We start from the raw sequence: 19,394 nt of genomic DNA, 5'->3' as shown, positions 1-19,394 counted from the left end.
TCATATTTGCAAAAGGTAAGTCTGCAGTGGACTCCCCCAGGTGCCCTTGAATTAAGCACAAAAAAAAAAGGAAGGGGAAAAAAGCACTAGCAATTGCTTTAGAATCATCTTCTTCATCAATTATAACTGGTTTTGTTATATCGGGCGGAGTGTTGGCCAATCAAGAACTCTAAAGGTTCAAAAGATGCAAGTAACGGAAATGAGGATGGTGAGATGAATGTGTTGGCATACTAGGAGTGATAGGATTAGGAATGAGGATATATGGAACAAAGTGAGAGTGACCTCTGTGGTGGACAAGTTGAGGGAAGGAAGACTGAGATGGTTTGGGAACGTGAAGAGGAGATGTGTAGATGCCCCAATGAGGAGGTGTGAGATGTTGGATATAGTGGGGTTGAGAAGAGACAAAGGTAGGCCGGAGAAGTATTTGGGGGGGGGGGAGGTGATTAGACACGATATAGTGCATGTTCAGCTTACCGTAGATCAGAGGGTATAGAGGTTGCGGATAAGGGTAGAAGGTTAATAGGTAATTAAGAGTTGTCCTATTACTAGCTTTTTCATGTATTGGGCCGGTGGTAGTAAATAGCACCGTGTTGGTGTAGTATTAGCCTATTCATGTAGTCTTTGGTCTATATCATCTGATATTTATTATGTTTAGGTGACCGCACCTTCTTGTTATTGTTACGGTTCCTTGCATATAGTTATTGCTTTGCTATTTGTTATCATGGTTCTCCATACTACATTTTTTTCGTTTTATTACTATTTTGATTTGCTTGAGCCGAAGATCTTTCGGAAACAACTTCTCTACCTCAAAGAAATAGTGATAAGTACTGCTTACACTCTATCTTCTTCAAATCCCGTTTTATAGATTTTCATTGGATATGCTGTTGTTATTTCTTCATCAATTATAAATCATAAGTTTGGATGGTGAGGAAGATTTTGATGGCTAAGTTAACATTTGAGGAAGTTGGTAATATGTAAAAGGATGTTCATTAGATATAAATTCTCTATAAAGGGAGATTTTCCAAAAGGTTGAATGAGGAAGATTAACATGTAACAATCAAAGGTATCCCAAGTGAATTTTCATTCTATTCTTAGCACTTTATAGAAGATTTTTTACCAACCATAGGCTGGTATAGTGGGGTCTAATGGATGACCAAAGTATCCCTATTTGTGTTTTGCTGCAAATGAGATCTGTTTGTAATAAATTTCTAACAAATTTTAAAGTGATGGAAATTGATTGGGATCACAAATGAAATATGATGAAATAGAGATTTTATTAATAAAAATATTAGTGAGTATAACTTTGTTATCTCTTTACTCTTCTCACCTAAATCTTATCCGTGATTCGAGGGCTATTAGTAATGTATATCTTCTACGTATGATGATATGAACAAACTTGTGAAATAGTTGATTACCAAAAACGTCGGAAACACTTGACTTTGAGATTTTTTTTTTTTAATTTCTTGGTCTTTTTGTGAATTTATGAGAAATTTGAAATACCTCTTCAAGATAACATACTAAGGACACTAATTGCAAAAAAAGTTGTGCTTTCTAAATATTGCATTAATTATCTTTTTGTCTAAGCATGTATAGTCCTGGTAAACTAAATTAAAATTTTATTTATCAGTTACAATAGATTAATTATCCACCTTCTCAAGTTACCTGTCCATGTTCATTGTAGATTGTTACCTACGATTAGCTTTTAATTATTATTGGACAAAATTTTAACTAGAAATATTCCATTTTGTTACTATTATGTTATACCGGAATCCATATCGAAACTCATTAAATTTGAATTGAGTATTTCAGAGCTCATTTGAGAGTGATGCTCCTATGTGATTCATCAAGTTTAATGAATAAAATGTCCCTATTAAGTAACCATATAAACACAACATTTTCTACTTTATCATCAACCAAATGATAAAGACAAATGGAGAAAGAAAAGTAAACATAAAGCAATAACAAAATAGTGGTACATCCTTTTCAAAGTAGAATTCATTGTTTACTTTTTAAAATTATATATCTTAATCATAATTTACATTTCATATTTGGAAGGACCTTTCCTTAATTATTTTAATATTATTCGGTTACGATATTAACAATGAATTAAGACTTAATTATCTTTCTTCTTTAGGCCTGCATTCCACTTTCTATAAACAAATCAACCAACATTTTCCTATTTCGTTTTTCTACCTTTTACACCAAATTTTTCACTTATACTTCTTTCACTCCCCTCGATATCCGGAGGTGTGGAAAGAGCAGCTGTGAGGATAAACAAGTATTCGTGGAGGTGTCTACAGAAAGACCCCTTGGTTCTGGCAAACGAAATCAATAAAAAAGAAAATGCCAAGAATGGTTAGTGATATGATCATCCTTAGTTTTTTTGTTGAGAAAATGATGCTTAATTCTTTCTTTGTGGATTGTTTAGGTAACATATTTGAGAGAAAGGACTGTATATGTAGCTGTTCTTGTAGAGGGTCCAAGAAGAAGGAGAAGCAATTCAACAAACAACAAATTTCATCACTATCAACATCAACATCTTCATGTTAGACATGTTGCAAATGGTGGAGGATACAATAGAAAAGCTCAACTTCTTGAATACTCAAGAAATCTACGAGCTTCGAATCATCAATCAAAGCCATCAACACCATTAGTTCCACAGCAAGTCCAAAGACAGAATTCTCAGGTTCTAAACTTCTTATCTTACTAACATATGCATTCGCTAAAGGATTTAACTTATTTACATTGACAGCATAAAGAATTTTATCGTGTTGTATGATAAACGTAATTGTAACTATCTTTAACACATTTATGTATGAGCAATGGTTCTTACTGTCCTCAAAAGTATTTTTTTTTCCAGATTGTTGCAGTGAAAAACAAGCCAAAATATGTAAGTGTACCAGCTTGTATGGGGAACTGGAAATTTGTAATGCCAAGGTTCCTCAGGTCATTCATGACTCAGAATAAGAAATCCAAGAAGAAGAAAAATATGGCTTCTAAAACCAATAAAATAAAAGCCATGGTGAAAAGTTTTCAGGTAAGTCACTTACAGTAAAGTTAGTTATACTCCCTCTGTTTCAATATGTTTGTCTGGTTTTGACTTGACACGATGTTTAAGAAAGTAAAGAAGACTTTTGAATCTTATGGACTTAAACTAAAGATATGTAGAATGTACTAAAATGTCCTTTAATCTTGTGGTCTTAAACATGTTACGTGGAAAGTTAGAATGAAAGAGTTATGAAAAATGGAAAGAGAACGGAATAAAAAAGAAAGTAAGACAAACAAATTGAAACGGAGGGAGTAATATACAACTCTGGCTTTTTGAGAAATCACTGTTTTATAAGAAAACACTCACTTTCTTTCTCTCAGGTTCAAAGAAAGCCTGGACTATTCTCCAAAGTTTTTGCTACACTATGGAAGAGTCATCGATGAACAAACGATCACACCTGAGTCCAAGAATCAAGGCATTCGAAGGTTCATCGATTAACAAACTGAAGAGTGATAATTGCTATCAAATCTTACTTTCATGTCTCCTTTGATCAACTTCATTTTACTTCTTTTACTTTCCCCTATTTATTGGAGCTTAGAAGAAGGTTACCTGAATGATTTTCTCTTATTTAGGTAAACTGCATTACAGTCTGATTACAGTCTGATTACAGTGTATGCTAGAATTCAAAACTTTATTTTATGAAGATATATACAAGAGAATCATGAATGTAAAGTGCTGCTTACAAACACAGCCAAAGGCACTCGAACAGTATGGTTTTGGTTACCTTGGAACACGATTTCACCAAATGAGTAAGTATTGGTTGTTTGAGTTGCATTGAGGACAAAGGTAATATGTTTTGATGCCTTTGCAATGATGTTAAACACTTGTGGCCTTACAGAAACACTCACGCCCAGAGGCTCTTGCACGATCACTTGGTACGTTTCATCTACACCAGCAACATTAGTCACCCTCCTAATCACATTTCTTGAGCCTACCAAATTTGAAATTGTCACACTTGGCGTGTTTAAATCCGAGCACCATGCTTTTTTCTTACTCGGGCATCCAACTCCAACTGCTCGTCTTACAGACATTTCATCGACTCCTGGAACTGAACATAAAAACAGCACATAGTGTTTAAAAGTTGCCTTAAAAATAAGTCCAGGGTCAATGGCTCGAGATGGATTGACAAGCCCAGCTCCAAAATCAAAAGGAGTAGCAGGAGTTAGCTGGTTGGTTTGTTGGGCTAAAATAGGGGTACTAGAGTAGCCATTCGTTACATCTGCAGTTGTCATCATCGCAGACGTAATGGCTGCAGGACTCCACCCAGGGTGCTTCTGTTTTATTAGAGCAGCAATTCCAGCAATGTGTGGAGTAGCCATGCTTGTTCCAGATAAAAGTGCAAAATTCTGTCCTGGAAAAAGGATGTGTTTTCAAATTACAATTCTTGAAATAAGAAATAATAACAACAAACAACAACATACCCAATGTAATCCCACTAGTGGGGTCTGAGGAGGGTAGAGTGTACGCAGACCTTACCCTACCTCGTGGAGGTAGAAAGGTTGTTTCCGAAAGACCCTCGGCTCAAGTGCAACAAATCAAAGTAGTAATGAAAAAGAAGATACAACAGTGGATAAAACAGGTCAATTAATACGGAAAGCAGTACATGGCATCCAGAAAAAGAATAGTAACAATAACAAAATAATGTGGTAACTGAAACACAAAAGACAACAGATGGTAACAGCTATCAAAAGCAAGAAACTACATGTATAAGGCTAATACTACGACATACACAATGCTTCCAGACTCCCACCAAACATAATCCCGCCGAAAAATGAGACAAAACTCAACTACCTACCAACTTTCTACCCTAATCCCTAACCTCCATACCCTCAGATACCAAAATACAAGGTTGATGTTGGATAATTCATGAGTAGCCTTGTCCAAGTGTGTAAAATAAGCTGAATTTGTATAATCATACCTTTGATGTATTGATCTCCTTCACTATTAGGGCTCCAAGATGCCCATATCGAGGATCCTGGAGCCATGATGTTCGGTTTAAGGACATCAGCAGTGTCTAAGAGTGCATTGTTCACATCAGGACCTCTAGATGAATACGATGCCACAACTGGATCCTGACTGTTATAGCTGGCTTGTCTCCCATCTAAAATTTTTGCTGTAGCCCTGAAACTAATAGCCCTTCCACTTCTACTTCTTAATGTGTTCGAGTTATAGTATTCGCGCAAAGCCTGCACCAGACAACAAGGAATATCAGGATTAGTAGACAATTGACAGCCTTATCAAGATATATTCTAGGCCCTTGCAAACGATTGCTTTGAATATCTATAGATTAAGTTGAACTTCCCGAAGTCGTGGAGTTCTTGAAGATTGAACCAAGAAATGTACAGTATTTACTATTTACGGTTTCAGATGAAACCAGTTTTGTGACATCATATTTTCTATTTTTCATCCATAAAGAGAACCATTCATGGTGATCCTGGTGGTTATGGATGTGAGATTAATACCGTAGAGGCTTCCATGCTGTTCAAGATTAGACCAGGTACTGACAAAGTCATTGTAGCTCCCTTAATTTTTTCAGAACTAATATCAGGGTCCATTGTCAGTACAAAACCAGCTGCCCCGACTTTTTGTATTGTATCAGCAACAGTGGCTATGCTTGCCGCCTCTGATTCAAAATCAAATGTATATGTGCATATTACTATCTTCCCCTGCACTAATGTTCGAATGAATGGTTCTGTCTCCTGGCAGCTCTCAACTGTCAATAGAGCAGAAGAAGTGTTCCCTTTACAAACATCAGATGCAGCAGCAAGTGGGAAACGCACTTCTGAAAGGGTTGGGGCTGCAAAGTAAGATGTGAAGGCCACATTTTCAGCGACGAAAAAAAGAGAAACAGTCACTGTAATATAGATAATGCAGACATCAATTGTTATTTATTAATAAAGTAATGAGTTAATGGTCAAAAACACACATCAACTATCAATTGTTCCCTTTTCTTACCTGAAATATCACCATTGCTTAGGTAGAAAAAAGGAACAAGCGATAGTTGAGATGTGTTTTGATAAATAGCTGGTGATAGTTATGGTAGGAAGCTCGACTCGCACACCTGATGGTTCAGGTGTCAAAATTGAAATACCTGGACACTTTTGGTGTGTTTTGACCCTTCACTCTAAAGAAAATAACTGAAATTTAACAGCAAGAAAGGGGTAAGGGACTTAACGCGAAAGTCCACTGCCAGAGAAGCTTTGTCCATTGCCTAGAACAATTGAATTATTATAACTACGATCCGTAGTGGAGGCAGCAACACTAGTGATCCAGGGACTGAAGGAAAGAATGGAAGTTGAAGAAGGACCACCATTTCCAGCAGCTTGAACAACCAACACACCAGCTCTTGTTGCAAATAAAAGCTGCATTTCCAGAACATTGAGGAAAGCAGAAGGGCCAGTAGGGACACTTGCTGGCCCTACAGAAAGGCTAAGTATATCCACTCCATCTTCTACTGCCTAAATGATAAAAATGTTGCCAAGATAACCTTGGAGTATTAGCTACTTTAACAAGTAAAAAGCTTTAAAAAGGGGAAAGATGCATAAATATGTTATCTACTATAATTTTCAACCTGATCGACTGCCGCCACAACATCTGACATGAAACCTCCGAAAGAATACATGGCCTTATACACAGCAATCCTGTTAGAAGATGCAGCACAGTTTTTCTTTATCAAGATCAAACTTCACATGTAGAATTCTTGATAAAAAGAGAGAAATAATATGCATATTACCCTGCTCCTGGAGCCATACCACTTGCATAACCATAGTTGAAATGGTTGACAATGACAGGAACCTGATGATTTCCTGCTGCAGTTGATGCTGTATGGCTGCTATGTCAAAACCTCTTTCGTAGATTATGAACATGTATTATCGTACAAAAATATCAAATGAAACAAAACAATAATGGTCAAAAAGTTCAATCATAATTCAGTTTCAGTGGTTAGTGGTACTAAACAATACTGCTAAGTATGTTTTTCATACTAAATATTAAGTCACTTGCCTTCCATGTCCATCAGCATCAAAAGGGGAAGCATAGTCACGAGAGGCATTGAATTCGCCAGCAGCAGTTGCAGCTCTTGCAAAATATTGTGCTCCAACTATCTTGCTATTGCAGGCTGTTTCCGGGAATCTATCTCCAGTCACACACTTCCCTTTGAATTTGCCACTTTTCACAATTGTACCGCGGCCAGCACCATTTGATGCTTGAGCCAAAAAGCTAGGATGGAACGGATTGATTCCAGTGTCAATCATACCAATCACAACGCCTGCCCCTGAAGTTGTAGGGCCACCTAACTTAGGCCAGACACCAGCAGGAAGTCCTAAAAAGTCAGGTGTATGCGTTGTCAGCTTCTTCATCTTTACATCTTCATAAATGGCTCTAACACCTTCTACATTCCGCAGAATATCAAGGGCCTGCAGCAGTATAATACTTACAATTCATTGACCATTTAGATAGTCAACAGAACAAAAATACGAAAATCTTTAGACATCAGTATCGATGAAGTCAAATACCTACCTCATCAGATGTCAAATGAATGGCAAATCCATTGATCAAATGAGTATAGCTGTGAACTTTGGTATAAACACTTTTTTCTAGAAGAGATCCTAGAAGCATGTCATGTTGTCTTCTCATCCTTTCTTTGTAGATATCAATATCTTCAAAATTCCTGCAAAAAAGATTGGCACAATAGCAATAATAAATCTGAGTGCATGCTTAATGGCTAACTAAATCAGGTTAAGGAAGAAGCAAGTGTTTTTACTTTGATTTTGTAGATACAAAAGGGTCATCTTTCATTAGAACTATGAAGACTTTTGCATTTGCCAATAAGGGCACCCATGTAGTCATAAAAGAGAGCGCAACGAAGGTTAAAATGGTTGCCATTACTAGAGATCTGGTGTATTAGACATTTGAAGGAGAGGTAAAGTAGTCACTTTTAAAAGACTCTTGTTTTGCATGCATGCTTTTTTCATTTCCAAACCACTCCCCTGTCCATTTGGTTTTGCATCCCTTCTTCATGCTTTGAATGGTTATGATTTGGATTTTTTCTACTTTAATCTTTATTTTCTGGCATCATGCACACATGGGATAAGGGGGTTGCACTCAATCAAAGAGACTCTGTAGGCGGTATTCAAACCCGAGACCACTGATTGAAGTGACTTTATTTCTTCCAACTTTCATATCTTTCTTTTTTTGCTTGTCTAAACCTTTTGGCTTTTTGTCTTGCAAATTTCAGTTGCATTCCTTTTTTTTTTTTTTTCACACAATGTTCTCACACCACTCTTCTTTCTAACCCTAGACTTCATTCTTCATGGAGACGCATGCAATTCCTCTTTTGTGCTCGGGCTGCTCGCTATGCCCTTGTGCCTATAGTTGGAGTATAGGTAGTCACATTTGCCTGAAGTGGACTTTGCTCCAGTCACTCGCAAACTTGACCCCAAAGACCATAGGTAACATAAATTTGAACCTGAGAAATCAGGTAGTTTGAGTAATCTCTTAATAGAGTTGACAGTTATCTCCAGTAAGAGGTAACAAAATTAAAGGCCTAACAAGAGACCAGCTCTTGTTTCATAGTGGCTGTACAGTGTACAGGGAAAAAAGGAAGAAAATTCGAATCATCAGCCTTAACTATACTTCAAAACAAGAAGCAATTACTTGCAAATTTCATTGAATTATCAAAACTTTTAGTAGTAAATTGTATACAACCTGCTGGAGAAATAAACACAACACAATGAGGGAAAAATCTACTCATACTCAATAAGAAACATAAGGATGATGGATTGTTCCCTCAACTTCAGATTACTTGCAGAGATCTTCTATAACACAAATTGGAGCCCCTCAAGAACAATAGCACCACATACAGAGGGGTACATGTACGTGTATTTTCTATATAACATATGTGATCTGTAATTATACAGTAAATATGAGGATGATAGAAACAATTAGCTATCGTGCACTCCAAAGGGAGTTTTTATTGTGTAATTCAGCAGCTACTGGATCTTTGCTGCCTAGTGTATTCCCAAAGTGCAATGGCACCACTGACATGAACATTGAGTGATCGAACTATTCCCAACTGTGGGATTTCTATGCAAGCATCCAAGATGTGAATGATGTCCACTGGTATACCCTCCTTTTCTCGGCCAAGGACTAAGACCTACAAATATTCAACCAATCACCAGGCTATTACAAAGGTAATGTCTTAAAGAAATCATAAATAACATCAATATATCAATTTATTTTTCGAATCATGAATAAACAACAGTAACAAAAAACATAAACTTTGGTATCATTTCGTGAAAGAGAATTTTCAAAAAGTAGAGTTGTGCCTTTATTAAAGATTGGTATCATTGTCAACCTAGTGATATACACATGTTTCTTACCACATGGTAAACAAATTATAAACATTAGAAAATATTGATATTTGGTAGAAGCAGTTAAAATTAACAGAAAACAGAAGGATCCGCTAATTCGGAAGTCTTGCTATTTACGCACATGGCACGTGGCCATTCATTTGAAACAAGAGTGAAGATCTACAATCAAACTGGTGTAGATAATTATATAATAATTTTCACTGAAGGAAAGAAGAAACACCATGTTGACCGTATGAAACTCACCGTCCTCTTAGGGAACTCGTATTGGTCAAGAGAAATACTGTTTGCTGTTTGCTCCAGACCTAAGATGGAGAAACCTTCGTGCTTCTTCCTCTCCAAGAAAACTTTCATACTAATAACTGGGACTTCAATAATGGGGACCCATTTCTCTGCAGTTACACTACACATGCAACAAATAATTCCAGTCAACTACAAAGGGGGCCATAATCAAGATAATCTATATAACACCAAGCATTTCCTCTCCAACTTAGAAAAAACATTCTTTCTCTATCAAGGTACTTTCCCATTCATTCGTAATGCTGATCTAAAATTCCTATTCACAAAAACAAAATTTTACATCGAGGATTTGCAAGTTGTGAAATTTCAACCTCCTTTAAGTCACTAAAATCACCTTTGGTGTAAATATGCAGCTCCTTTCACTAAAATCACCTTGACCATAGTGTTAATCTATAAGTCAAAGTGCACAGGCACATTCCATTAAATTTTGCACAAAGAAATGAAATATTAAGAGACTTCAAAAGAATTTGTGGGCTAGTTCATTATATCAGGCAATTCAGTTATTCTTTCAAACCACATCATCTTTATTCTATTTAAGGATGTCATCAGATCCTCATTATATTTATCCATGGTTTGTTTGTTTAATTTATTGCTCATCCCTAAAATCCTATTTCTTAATTCTAATTCATTTTAAATCCACCCAAAAATAGGACTTTTTATTTCTATTTAAATATGTTATGTCATAACACGAATGAGATAGGAAATTTATCAATTTCCCTGCAACCTGGCTTGCTTCAGATTTATTTGCATCTGCAACGTGAAAAATTAAAGCAAAGCCCAAGCACATACAATTTAAACAAAGCAAAAGATGAAAGTAATACTATCAAAACCTGATCAATTGGAATTGCTTGTCTTTCATTACGTTTTTGTCTGCAATGGCAAGTGCAGATGCTCTAAATACCTGTTACAAGTCAATCGGAAAGAACAATGAACCTTCTGAAACTAAAAAACATGCACATACTAACACCCAAATCCACAAGGCATAGAAACAACAGCGTGATTGCACACCTCACAAGTACGTGCCAATCCTGCAAGATTAGGTATCCGATCAATTAGTGATGCTACGAGGATAATATCCTGCTGACTTGCATTCGACTTCTCAAAAGCTACAGTTTTCGAGTGCAGCACTCTCTCAAGAAGCTGATCTTCCTTCTCTATGTCTGCATTGACAGAGAAGCACCAAGTAGGACAATCAATGAAATAAAAATCTTGAAAATACATGAGATACAAATTATGGAAAGCGATGGAAATACCCTTCTCATAACTTTCACCACATGACTACTATATCATACAAGTTCATATAGTTACTTAACCTATTACTGCAGCACGTCACTCCTGAAGTCGATAGCATCACATCCAATTTAAGGTGAACTTGCATCTATATATTTATTCAAAGACTAGCAATGGAGTTTGAACTTTATTTGTTAGTGACAAGCAGCTACAAGAGATAAAATTGGCATTAAGGCAGCCTTTCTGTGACATCAATAGGAGCACATAAATTTTACATAAAGGTGTGGCCTAGTGGTCAATGAAAAGGTTGAGAATCATGAGGTCTCAAGTTCAAGTCCCAGCAGAAACAAAAGATACGAGGTGATTCTTCCCTGAACAGAGTTATCTGGTACCTGCTGTTGGTGGGAGGTGAGAGGTATCCTGTGGAATTAGTCGAGGTACGTGAAAGCTGGCCCAGACACCACGCTCATCAATTTTTTTACATAAACAGAAACTAGTGAGGAGATAAAAATGCTTTTCCTCGAGAGAATGGATGGGGATTGGGGGGAAATTCCAGGCAAGCACATTACGTACATGATGCAAGTCACAAGCAATTATTCTGGCAATGAACTTATTGGTCTAATGAATTATTTGCACGGTCAGTTTATATAATGCTTCCTCTGTGTAATTCACCTTCTCATACCAAATTGTGATGCAAATCAATACGAAATCAGTATTTTATTCAGTTACCTAGTAGTGAATTTAATGGTCCTTCATTCTCCAACAAGACGGTAGAAGAAAAACTTTGCATTTCATGTTTGGAAACAGTAATCTTCCTCTGGAAATCTAGTGATATATCTTGCACTGGCAGAACTATTGTTTGCCCTCCAGTAAGATTTCCAGATGTCTCTTTGCCCTTTCCATCATTGTCAACAAGCAAGCTCTCATTCTTGATAGCTGCTGCATCTTTGGCCATTGAGCATCTGAGATCCTCCCTAGTCTCCTGGAAATAAAGGGAAGTGAGCAACAAAACCACGAAATACAACAAAATAGTGAAAGTGAGCTCTTACATTTAGAAAATTAGTTACTTGATCCATGAGGGTTGCTGGTACACATTCGAATTCAAGTTCCTACATATATCACCAGTGAGAAAAGGGCATATTTTCAGAAATTAGAAATAGTACGTGGGCAAAGACAACTGAGAAATATGGTCACTATGCCTGACTTGGCATACTTGCTTTCACTGAGCTAAAGTGTGAAATGTATGTTCGACAACAGTTAATAAAAGGGATTATTTTATTATTGTTATGATTAAGCTTTGTAAGGAACTACGCCAATTTTATGCTCATATTAGCAGTTGTACCACAAGGATCAACAAATTTAAGTTCCAGTGCTTCTGAAACTGCAAGGGTAAAATACATATGGTTCACATTAAGAAGTTAGGAAGGCAATCAAAAGGACAACTTTCCTAGCATAAACATATTAGTTGACATCAGCTATTAGGCAATAATAAAAAAAAAATCTTCCTAATGTTACTATGCATCTGCCGAAGGAGAGAACACTCTAAGCCTAGCCCAATCTGCAAATCCCTCACCTCAACTCGAGTACTGAAAATTCCAGCCGGTGTGACTGACTTCTTTGGATCAAAAGCATCAAGGTAACCTTCCATTGATGCTCTTAACCTGTGGCAGAAAGAAACAAATGATTAGTTCAAGTCTATGCACATTCTAATCATAGTCTATGCACATTATATAGATACACTACATTTTCTGCACACTGGGTAATGCCATAAATCATAATTATATTATAACTTGATGTAGGCATGAGAGGAACTCGTGATATTGGAAACTTCCATCGTAACATCAAGATTTGGAGTGCTTTAGAAAAGTTGAACCTCTCTAGGATTCTTCAAGGTAAAAATTCCATGTATGAGTTCAATTCGTCTTCCTCCTTGGTTTGATTTCTAGTAGTTGTACTTGTTTGTAATTAATAGGTCTACATGTACTTTTTTAGGTTGACTAATTACATCTTTTATTTTGGGATAATTCATATTCTTTTTTTTTGCGGGGGTCATGTGAACCCCAGTAATTGTCCGAAATGGTAGAAATACCACCTTTTGTGACCAACACCAGTTTTAACAGAAGCAGTGTATGTCATGAAACAATCATTTTTTGCCACATAATTTTTATTTTTTTAATACTCCCTCCGTCCCATTTTATGTGGCACCATTTGACTTGGCACAGTATTTAAGAAAAAAGGAAGACTTTTTGAAACTTGTGGTCTAAAATAATTCTTAGATATTTGTGTGGTTGAAAATCATTTCATTAAGGGTAAAAGGGGTATTCTAAAGTTAAATTATTTCTAATTATGGTAAGGTGACATTCTTTTGGGACGGACTAAAAAGGAAAGGGTGCCACATAAAATGGGACGGAGGGAGTACTATTTTACTTCCATTTATCAATTTTTACGACATCTCTTTTATTGATTATATATTTTTCTACTTTTTAGTTTTTTTCATCTTGTTTTCTATTTTTCTTCCTAACTTATATACCTTCTTACTAGTAAAGATGAATATTTCAACTACTAAACAAGAATCTCAGCGGAAAATAGAAAAGTTAACATCCTCAAACAAAATAGCCAAGAAATGACACTTTGGAAAGAATCCATCTTGAAAACATTAAATATCAGCATCTACAACTCCTCTTATCAACTCCAACTCAGTTCTTTTAGCCCTTTTTAGATTCCCACTCAAAGCCATTTTGCTTCAAACTCTTGAAGAAGCTATCAGCTGCTCAGCAAGCATATTATCATTTGGCTTCAGAAAATGAAGCTCTTGAACGTGATTTAGATCCCAAAATTCTTTCACATATTCATTGCAAAATCAATTAATCAAGGGAGAATTGATGCAAGATTATATGTATCGCTTTAATTTTAGACAACATCTTTGTACTTATGCAAACAGAGAACCACAAGAACCCCCAAATCCTTCTGTCTAACTGGAAAACTACAAAAATATTACTGCTGATGTTGTGGTGTATCAGTGATAATGGTTGTTCTCAATTATGAAAATCATACATTCTTTTTTGTTTTTCAAAAAGTTATAGAAAAATGGAGAAGAATTTGTTGGAGATGGAGGTGGGTGGAACTGGGTTGGAGAAAATATCAGTTGGTTTAAATGAAGAAGATGAGAAAAGAAAGAAAAATTTAAAGGAAAATAAGAAAAAAGTAGAAATGGAAAAATATTTAAATTTGGGCAGATAGTCTAGTGACCGCCTTCCCTATCAATAGTAACCTGTTCTATATTGCCATTCTTCCATAAGTGATTACATGTAACTTTAAGTTTCAGTTTGGTGATAAAGGATGAGATTCTACTGATTTGATGGTGATGAATAGTTAAGCCCATACTTCTGTTTTGTTCCGTGTTTGATATATACTTCTTTCTCAACCCTTGTTTGTCACAATATTTGTACATAAAATACTTTTGTGAGACGGTGTTTTTTTCGTCTGTGCTAGAAGGAACACTAAGGAATGAAAAAAGTAAAAAAAAAGAGAAGAAATATTATCTTAGACAATCCCATACAATAAAACTTACCGCGCACAGTCAGGGTTATCTTGCAAGTACGATCTCAAATCTTGAAAGCACTTTTCCTCTAAAGTCATGGTTGCATAGAAACTAGAATCTGATGGCAACAATTTTTGCAGAACCTGATGCACTAATAACTACAAAGGAAAAACATAACATCCCCACTTAAAATAACAGCGACAATTAATATGCTCAGCATAGACCACAAAGTCCACAACACAAAGGAACTAACCTGGGTGAAACCACGTAGAGTATGATGGTGTGAGGTCAACAAAGGAATTATACAAGGTAGTAGTTCACTCAGATGTCTGGACTTGTACTCTTCAGTTGAGTGAAGGATGATATTTGCAGCTATAAACACATAGGAAGATAAAGCCTGCAACCGTAAGAAAACATAAGGTGATGTTTTCTGTCATAGCTAGTGGATAGGCAACAATTAATTAGTACAATTGAAGGTAGTAGTAAACTACATATCTTATCATTTGGTCAGTGTACACATGATAACAAAGCAAAATTAATATACACTGACTTCTACCTCAGTCCACCAAAAGAAGATAGCTGTAGTTAACCTCCCCTACCAAAAATGGACATGTATGACAATTTGACAAATCATTTGGTCAGTGCATTTTCAAATCCCTTACCCTATGAGGGCAGAGTACTTCTTTCACTTTAAATTAAAGTGATTTGAAGTTGTGCTAATTTATCAAACAAGCAAACAAAAATATTAACATGCTGGTCCCCTCCACTGCCTCTATAATTTTTCACATCAGTACAATTTGTGATATAAAGTTTGCACTAACTTTCATTGCTAGTTTATTGAAGAAAAAAAAAACAGTTTCCTGTTTTGAAGAACAGTCACAACGAATGTTGTAGCAGCACTATACATTATATTCTCCAGTGGAAGAATGAAGAACTGCGATGTCCAGCAGAGACGAGCATTTGCAATTTTGATGTCTTGTTGCCCAATCAAAGGATGTTGTAACTTGTACTACCTTCTAAGTACAAGCTTTTCCATTAGTTTTCCAAATTCGACCACAAAAGACAGATTAAAAATCAATAATTGTGACGGCATTTTTAAGTGACGAAAGTCATAAGGGGGAGGCTAAAAATGTGAAGATTTATCTATTATTCTTCAGTGCATATCATCCTTGTGACTTGTGTGGGTATCATACTAGCCTATGCTATACCATTCCAATTTATCTGTAAGTATGAAGTATTTTTTTTGATAAAGGTAATGTCTGTAAGTATGAAGTATTAACATCTTATATGTTAGAAAGTGGAATGAGAAAAAGCTCACCTGAGGCCGCATATTATAATCTCGCAGCAATGGTACTAATTCTTGCCCAACCTGCAAAAGAAAAATGAATAATACTGAAACCCTCATCTATCAAATAAAGCAAAGATTCTTGGCAACGAGAAAAGGGAAACTCATGTAGAATTTGATAGTTAAGTAGGTAACAACTTAGTATTCACAACAAGTCTTTTTCATATAGGAGTTTTGGGGTACATAAACTAAGTTTCTCAATTCTTGGATTCCTTATTATTATGACATAATCAGTAAGAATATTATACACAATATTCTTTATGATTTTCGTTACTTTCAACAATAACCTAATCATTATGAATACTTGTTCAACAGAAACAATCATTGGTAACTCGAGAAACAACTCCTTAGTAAATAGAGATGGATAATGCTGTAGAGGTATCAAAGACTTATGGAAAGCTCATCTCATACTAAATCCATACTGCATGTGCAGCAAAAGTCCAAACTTAAGATAACCATAATATTGATTTTGTGGTCATCTCATCAAAAAGCTTAAATTGTCCGAGAGTGCATATGTTTTTTGCTTTTTCAATACACCCCCTCATGAGCGCACTTGATGTTTTTCATATGCCCAACAAGTGAAAATTCTTTTTGATTATGAGTGAACATAATAGAGTGTGGACACATGACATGGGAGCCCTCACATTAGGGAAACCAAGAGTAGAGTGAGACTTACTCTGGGATCATATTGAATTGTGTGACCCGTCATCTGATAGCATCCATGGTGGCATCTATAATTAAAGGACTTGAATGAAGTTTGGAAGTTAAGGAGATGCAAGATAATATTGTTGAGCTTCAATGGGAGATCAAGACAATGCTTATCGTGGAAGAAGAGCCCACGAATGAGCTCAGGAATTGTCGCGATGAGTGGACCAAGTGTTATACATATTTCATGGTCCAAGTTCATGCCCGAGAGGAGGAAGATTGGGGCCCACATGGAGCCCCAAAGAGCTTATTTTCATGCCCAAAGTGCTGAAAAATCAAGCCCCAAAAAGATGAAATTCACGCCCAAAAGAGGGCTGAATTGCACGCCCACACAATGTGTTGGCACTACTTTTCCTTGCACTTGCATAAATAGGAACATTTGAAACATTAGCATAACTATTCTACCAGGACATTCACATATTCAGAATGTCACAGATGTGGAAAGGGAAAAACCAGAAACAAAAACATGAAGGGAACACAAATGAACTGGAGGAAAAAGGAGAATATCGCATAATAAGGAAAAATAAGCTAATCGTCACACAAGATATCATAATGTCAAATGGCACAACATGGAAAAGTCCAATCTTACGAATAGAACCTAAAAAGTGAATTTATCAGAGAATTCCATACCAGCAAAGGGAAGTTCAAGTAGATATTGATCGCAAAAGTTTCCAAATACTGTCGAACCGAAGGGAAATTGTTCCTCTACATGGAAAAGAACAGTAAGAATCATTAGGATCAGCAATGGAGCTGCTTCATATAGGAAGCCAATCATTTGAGCACATATGACACTAATATTGACTTTCATGTACAAACAAATATGTCACATAACTGTATATATTGCATGAAGCAGCAGATGCTAATGAAATTCTTGAGAATTTTGAACCAAAACTACCTAAATCAAATCACCTGTTCTTCTCTAGTTTTCCCCCTTTTCGTGGGGGTAAGGGGATAAGAGGGGGGCTTGGGGAGGGAAAATTTTCTGTTAATTAACAACTTGAATCACTTCCTTTTTGTCTTCGAAGCATTTCCTATTCCTTTCTTTCCATATATTCCATGCAACACTTAGTCGGATAGTCATCCAAAGCTTCTTATAAAATTTACCATTGTAGCTTGACTTCCAGCACCCTATTAATAATGTATTTATTGCAAAAATATTATACCAAGAATAATTATCATTATTATTATTCATCTGGTAGCTATACCACAATGTTGGTATCCGGCGGCAGCTTGTCTATTTCTTATTATAAGATGTGCATAAAAATTCTGGAAATACCCCGAAAAATGAAATGTCCAAGATAAAGTAGGATAGAGCCATGTAGAATAGCTAGCAAATCCCAAATTTTCAGCGGAACAGAAACAGTGACAATTAGAAAGGGCAACAGAGGAAGTCTATGAATAATATCTAGCACAAACATCTCCAAACCTAGAGTTATAAAAATCCAGTAATATTCTTATCTTAAGACAGGTCAGCAAAATTGGGCTCCTTTTTTTCCTTTCTTCTTTCGGGTGGCAATAACAGTCAATCAGGATTCAAATATATAAAAGAGCAATAAATAGATTGCCAGGCAGAAGTTCTTACGTAGAGAGATACATGCAAGTTATGGGTAACTTGCTGGACTATATCTTGATCAATAAACTGTGACAAAATGCATACCATCTGCCATGCACGAACTTTGCGCCTATGAATCTGCCCAGGAAGACGAAAGATAAGGGCTAAACTTTCTGACAGAAAGATAATAGCATTATAAAACAGCACTAAGGAAGTTCTGGAATAATTACATATTTGAGCAAAAACCAAAAAAGGATAAGGGCTAATATCACAACACTGGTAAAGAAAAGCTCGCAAATTTAGAGATGGAAACAGAATTAAGGTGCAGCTTGCATATTTGTTACTCTCAGATTTACTGAAAAGCATCCTCTAACTCAGATAAATATCAATAGAGCCGTTCAGTGAACTCCTTGAACTAGAAAATTTTATAACCAGAGGGGCAGAACACACGCATCCAAGAAAAATCACAAGAACTAGAATGGTTATAGGAAAAAACAAAAGAAGTACTTACCGCACTGTACTTTTTACACAACTCTTTAGCAAGATCTTTGTCGTTCACCTGCATAAACAATCTAGAAGTTGGTACCTCCACAGATAAGTTACGTGAAGCATAGTCAACAATCAATGTACGAAATTCACGTGCACTTGCTAGTTGCGAACATTGTTGTGTAGTATTAAACATGACATATTTAACCATAAATGTGTAATTTCTTATCTATTTAATGATATGCAAGTACACAAGCGGTTACTGTCTATAAGTTGACATATACTCGAATTAGGTATTCAGTTGCAAGTTTATACACTAACCAAAAAAATGGTGTAACAGTAGCTAAAAAAAATAATACCCAAAATTTTAAACCCTCATAATTTCTAGAAGTTTGCTTTTTTTTTTCCGTATTGAGTTGGGAGTTGGGGTTCAAGAAGGATGATAAGAGAAGAATCAATACCACATAATTGAGAAGTTCGAGTAGGAACATCTTGCCAGATACTAGAGCATCACTACCGTTTCTATCTTCTTTGTGCGTACTGGCTATTTCTGCAAGTCTGGAGAACATAACTGCCACTGAGACACGTGCATACAGCTCTGTGTTGATAAATTCCTGGTACAAAGACAGCACAGGATCACTCCCATCAGAAACTAGTTGAATGTTAGGACATTTTCCAGGTGCAGGGTAGGGGAGCCAAAATTTAACTAACGTTATTTACTGTTCACAGAAGCCAAAGAAGAATAACTTTGGAATAAACTATACTACTTTTTATCCAACAGATTGAGCTAAGAATAGAAAACATAGATAGAAATAAAA

The 19,394-nt window shown here is 36.1% G+C and overlaps 3 protein-coding genes across 4 annotated transcripts in view; 1 reads left to right on the top strand and 2 right to left on the bottom strand.

The window, feature by feature from the left end:
• Window positions 1–261: 261 nt before the first annotated feature.
• On the top strand, window positions 262–3,642 carry LOC125826682 (uncharacterized). The gene is made up of 4 exons (XM_049506038.1): window positions 262–366; window positions 2,429–2,686; window positions 2,861–3,037; window positions 3,370–3,642. Exons 1-4 carry the CDS (start codon window positions 262–264, stop codon window positions 3,430–3,432), a joined length of 603 nt encoding a protein of 200 aa, XP_049361995.1. The 3' UTR covers window positions 3,433–3,642.
• Window positions 3,643–3,647: 5 nt separating this feature from the next.
• LOC125826881 (subtilisin-like protease SBT2.5) lies at window positions 3,648–7,933 on the bottom strand. The gene is made up of 9 exons (XM_049506223.1): window positions 7,812–7,933; window positions 7,568–7,718; window positions 7,052–7,464; window positions 6,783–6,878; window positions 6,621–6,690; window positions 6,225–6,507; window positions 5,512–5,846; window positions 4,968–5,235; window positions 3,648–4,400 (listed from the first exon to the last, which is right to left on the bottom strand). Exons 1-9 carry the CDS (start codon window positions 7,931–7,933, stop codon window positions 3,709–3,711), a joined length of 2,430 nt encoding a protein of 809 aa, XP_049362180.1. The 3' UTR covers window positions 3,648–3,708.
• A 767-nt stretch (window positions 7,934–8,700) lies between these two features.
• Window positions 8,701–19,394, bottom strand: part of LOC125826877 (uncharacterized) — a 29,706-nt gene continuing 19,012 nt past the window's right edge. For both annotated transcript variants that reach the window (XM_049506219.1, XM_049506220.1), the window contains 14 exons: window positions 19,038–19,190; window positions 18,602–18,649; window positions 18,121–18,228; window positions 17,169–17,243; window positions 15,807–15,857; window positions 14,742–14,885; window positions 14,519–14,646; window positions 12,521–12,608; window positions 11,997–12,056; window positions 11,677–11,929; window positions 10,726–10,877; window positions 10,548–10,618; window positions 9,664–9,820; window positions 8,701–9,203 (listed from right to left, as the gene is read on the bottom strand). In XM_049506219.1, coding sequence (XP_049362176.1) covers window positions 9,033–9,203; window positions 9,664–9,820; window positions 10,548–10,618; window positions 10,726–10,877; window positions 11,677–11,929; window positions 11,997–12,056; window positions 12,521–12,608; window positions 14,519–14,646; window positions 14,742–14,885; window positions 15,807–15,857; window positions 17,169–17,243; window positions 18,121–18,228; window positions 18,602–18,649; window positions 19,038–19,190 — 1,659 coding nt within the window. In that variant the 3' untranslated portion in view covers window positions 8,701–9,032. The remainder of the gene's footprint in view (window positions 9,204–9,663; window positions 9,821–10,547; window positions 10,619–10,725; window positions 10,878–11,676; window positions 11,930–11,996; window positions 12,057–12,520; window positions 12,609–14,518; window positions 14,647–14,741; window positions 14,886–15,806; window positions 15,858–17,168; window positions 17,244–18,120; window positions 18,229–18,601; window positions 18,650–19,037; window positions 19,191–19,394) is intronic.

This window comes from Solanum verrucosum, unplaced genomic scaffold (assembly GCF_900185275.1).
Source record: "Solanum verrucosum unplaced genomic scaffold, falcon-dt-bn FXZP01000060.1, whole genome shotgun sequence".
Classification (NCBI taxonomy): Eukaryota; Viridiplantae; Streptophyta; class Magnoliopsida; order Solanales; family Solanaceae; genus Solanum; species Solanum verrucosum.
Note: the sequence above shows the minus strand (reverse complement) of the source record. Positions and strands in the feature narration are given on the sequence as shown.

Excerpts from the sequence above, each read along its gene's own strand:
- LOC125826881 (XM_049506223.1), bottom strand. The coding sequence starts at position 7,933 with ATGGCAACCATTTTAACCTTCGTTGCGCTCTCTTTTATGACTACATGG. Across the intron at positions 6,879-7,051 it reads GATGCTGATGGACATGGAAG|CCATACAGCATCAACTGCAG; the intron begins GCAAGTGACTTA and ends TTGACATAGCAG. Across the intron at positions 4,401-4,967 it reads AGGAGATCAATACATCAAAG|GACAGAATTTTGCACTTTTA; the intron begins GTATGATTATAC and ends TCCTTTTTCCAG.
- LOC125826682 (XM_049506038.1), top strand. The coding sequence starts at position 262 with ATGGAACAAAGTGAGAGTGACCTCTGTGGTGGACAAGTTGAGGGAAGG. Across the intron at positions 2,687-2,860 it reads TCCAAAGACAGAATTCTCAG|ATTGTTGCAGTGAAAAACAA; the intron begins GTTCTAAACTTC and ends TTTTTTTTCCAG. Across the intron at positions 3,038-3,369 it reads CCATGGTGAAAAGTTTTCAG|GTTCAAAGAAAGCCTGGACT; the intron begins GTAAGTCACTTA and ends TCTTTCTCTCAG.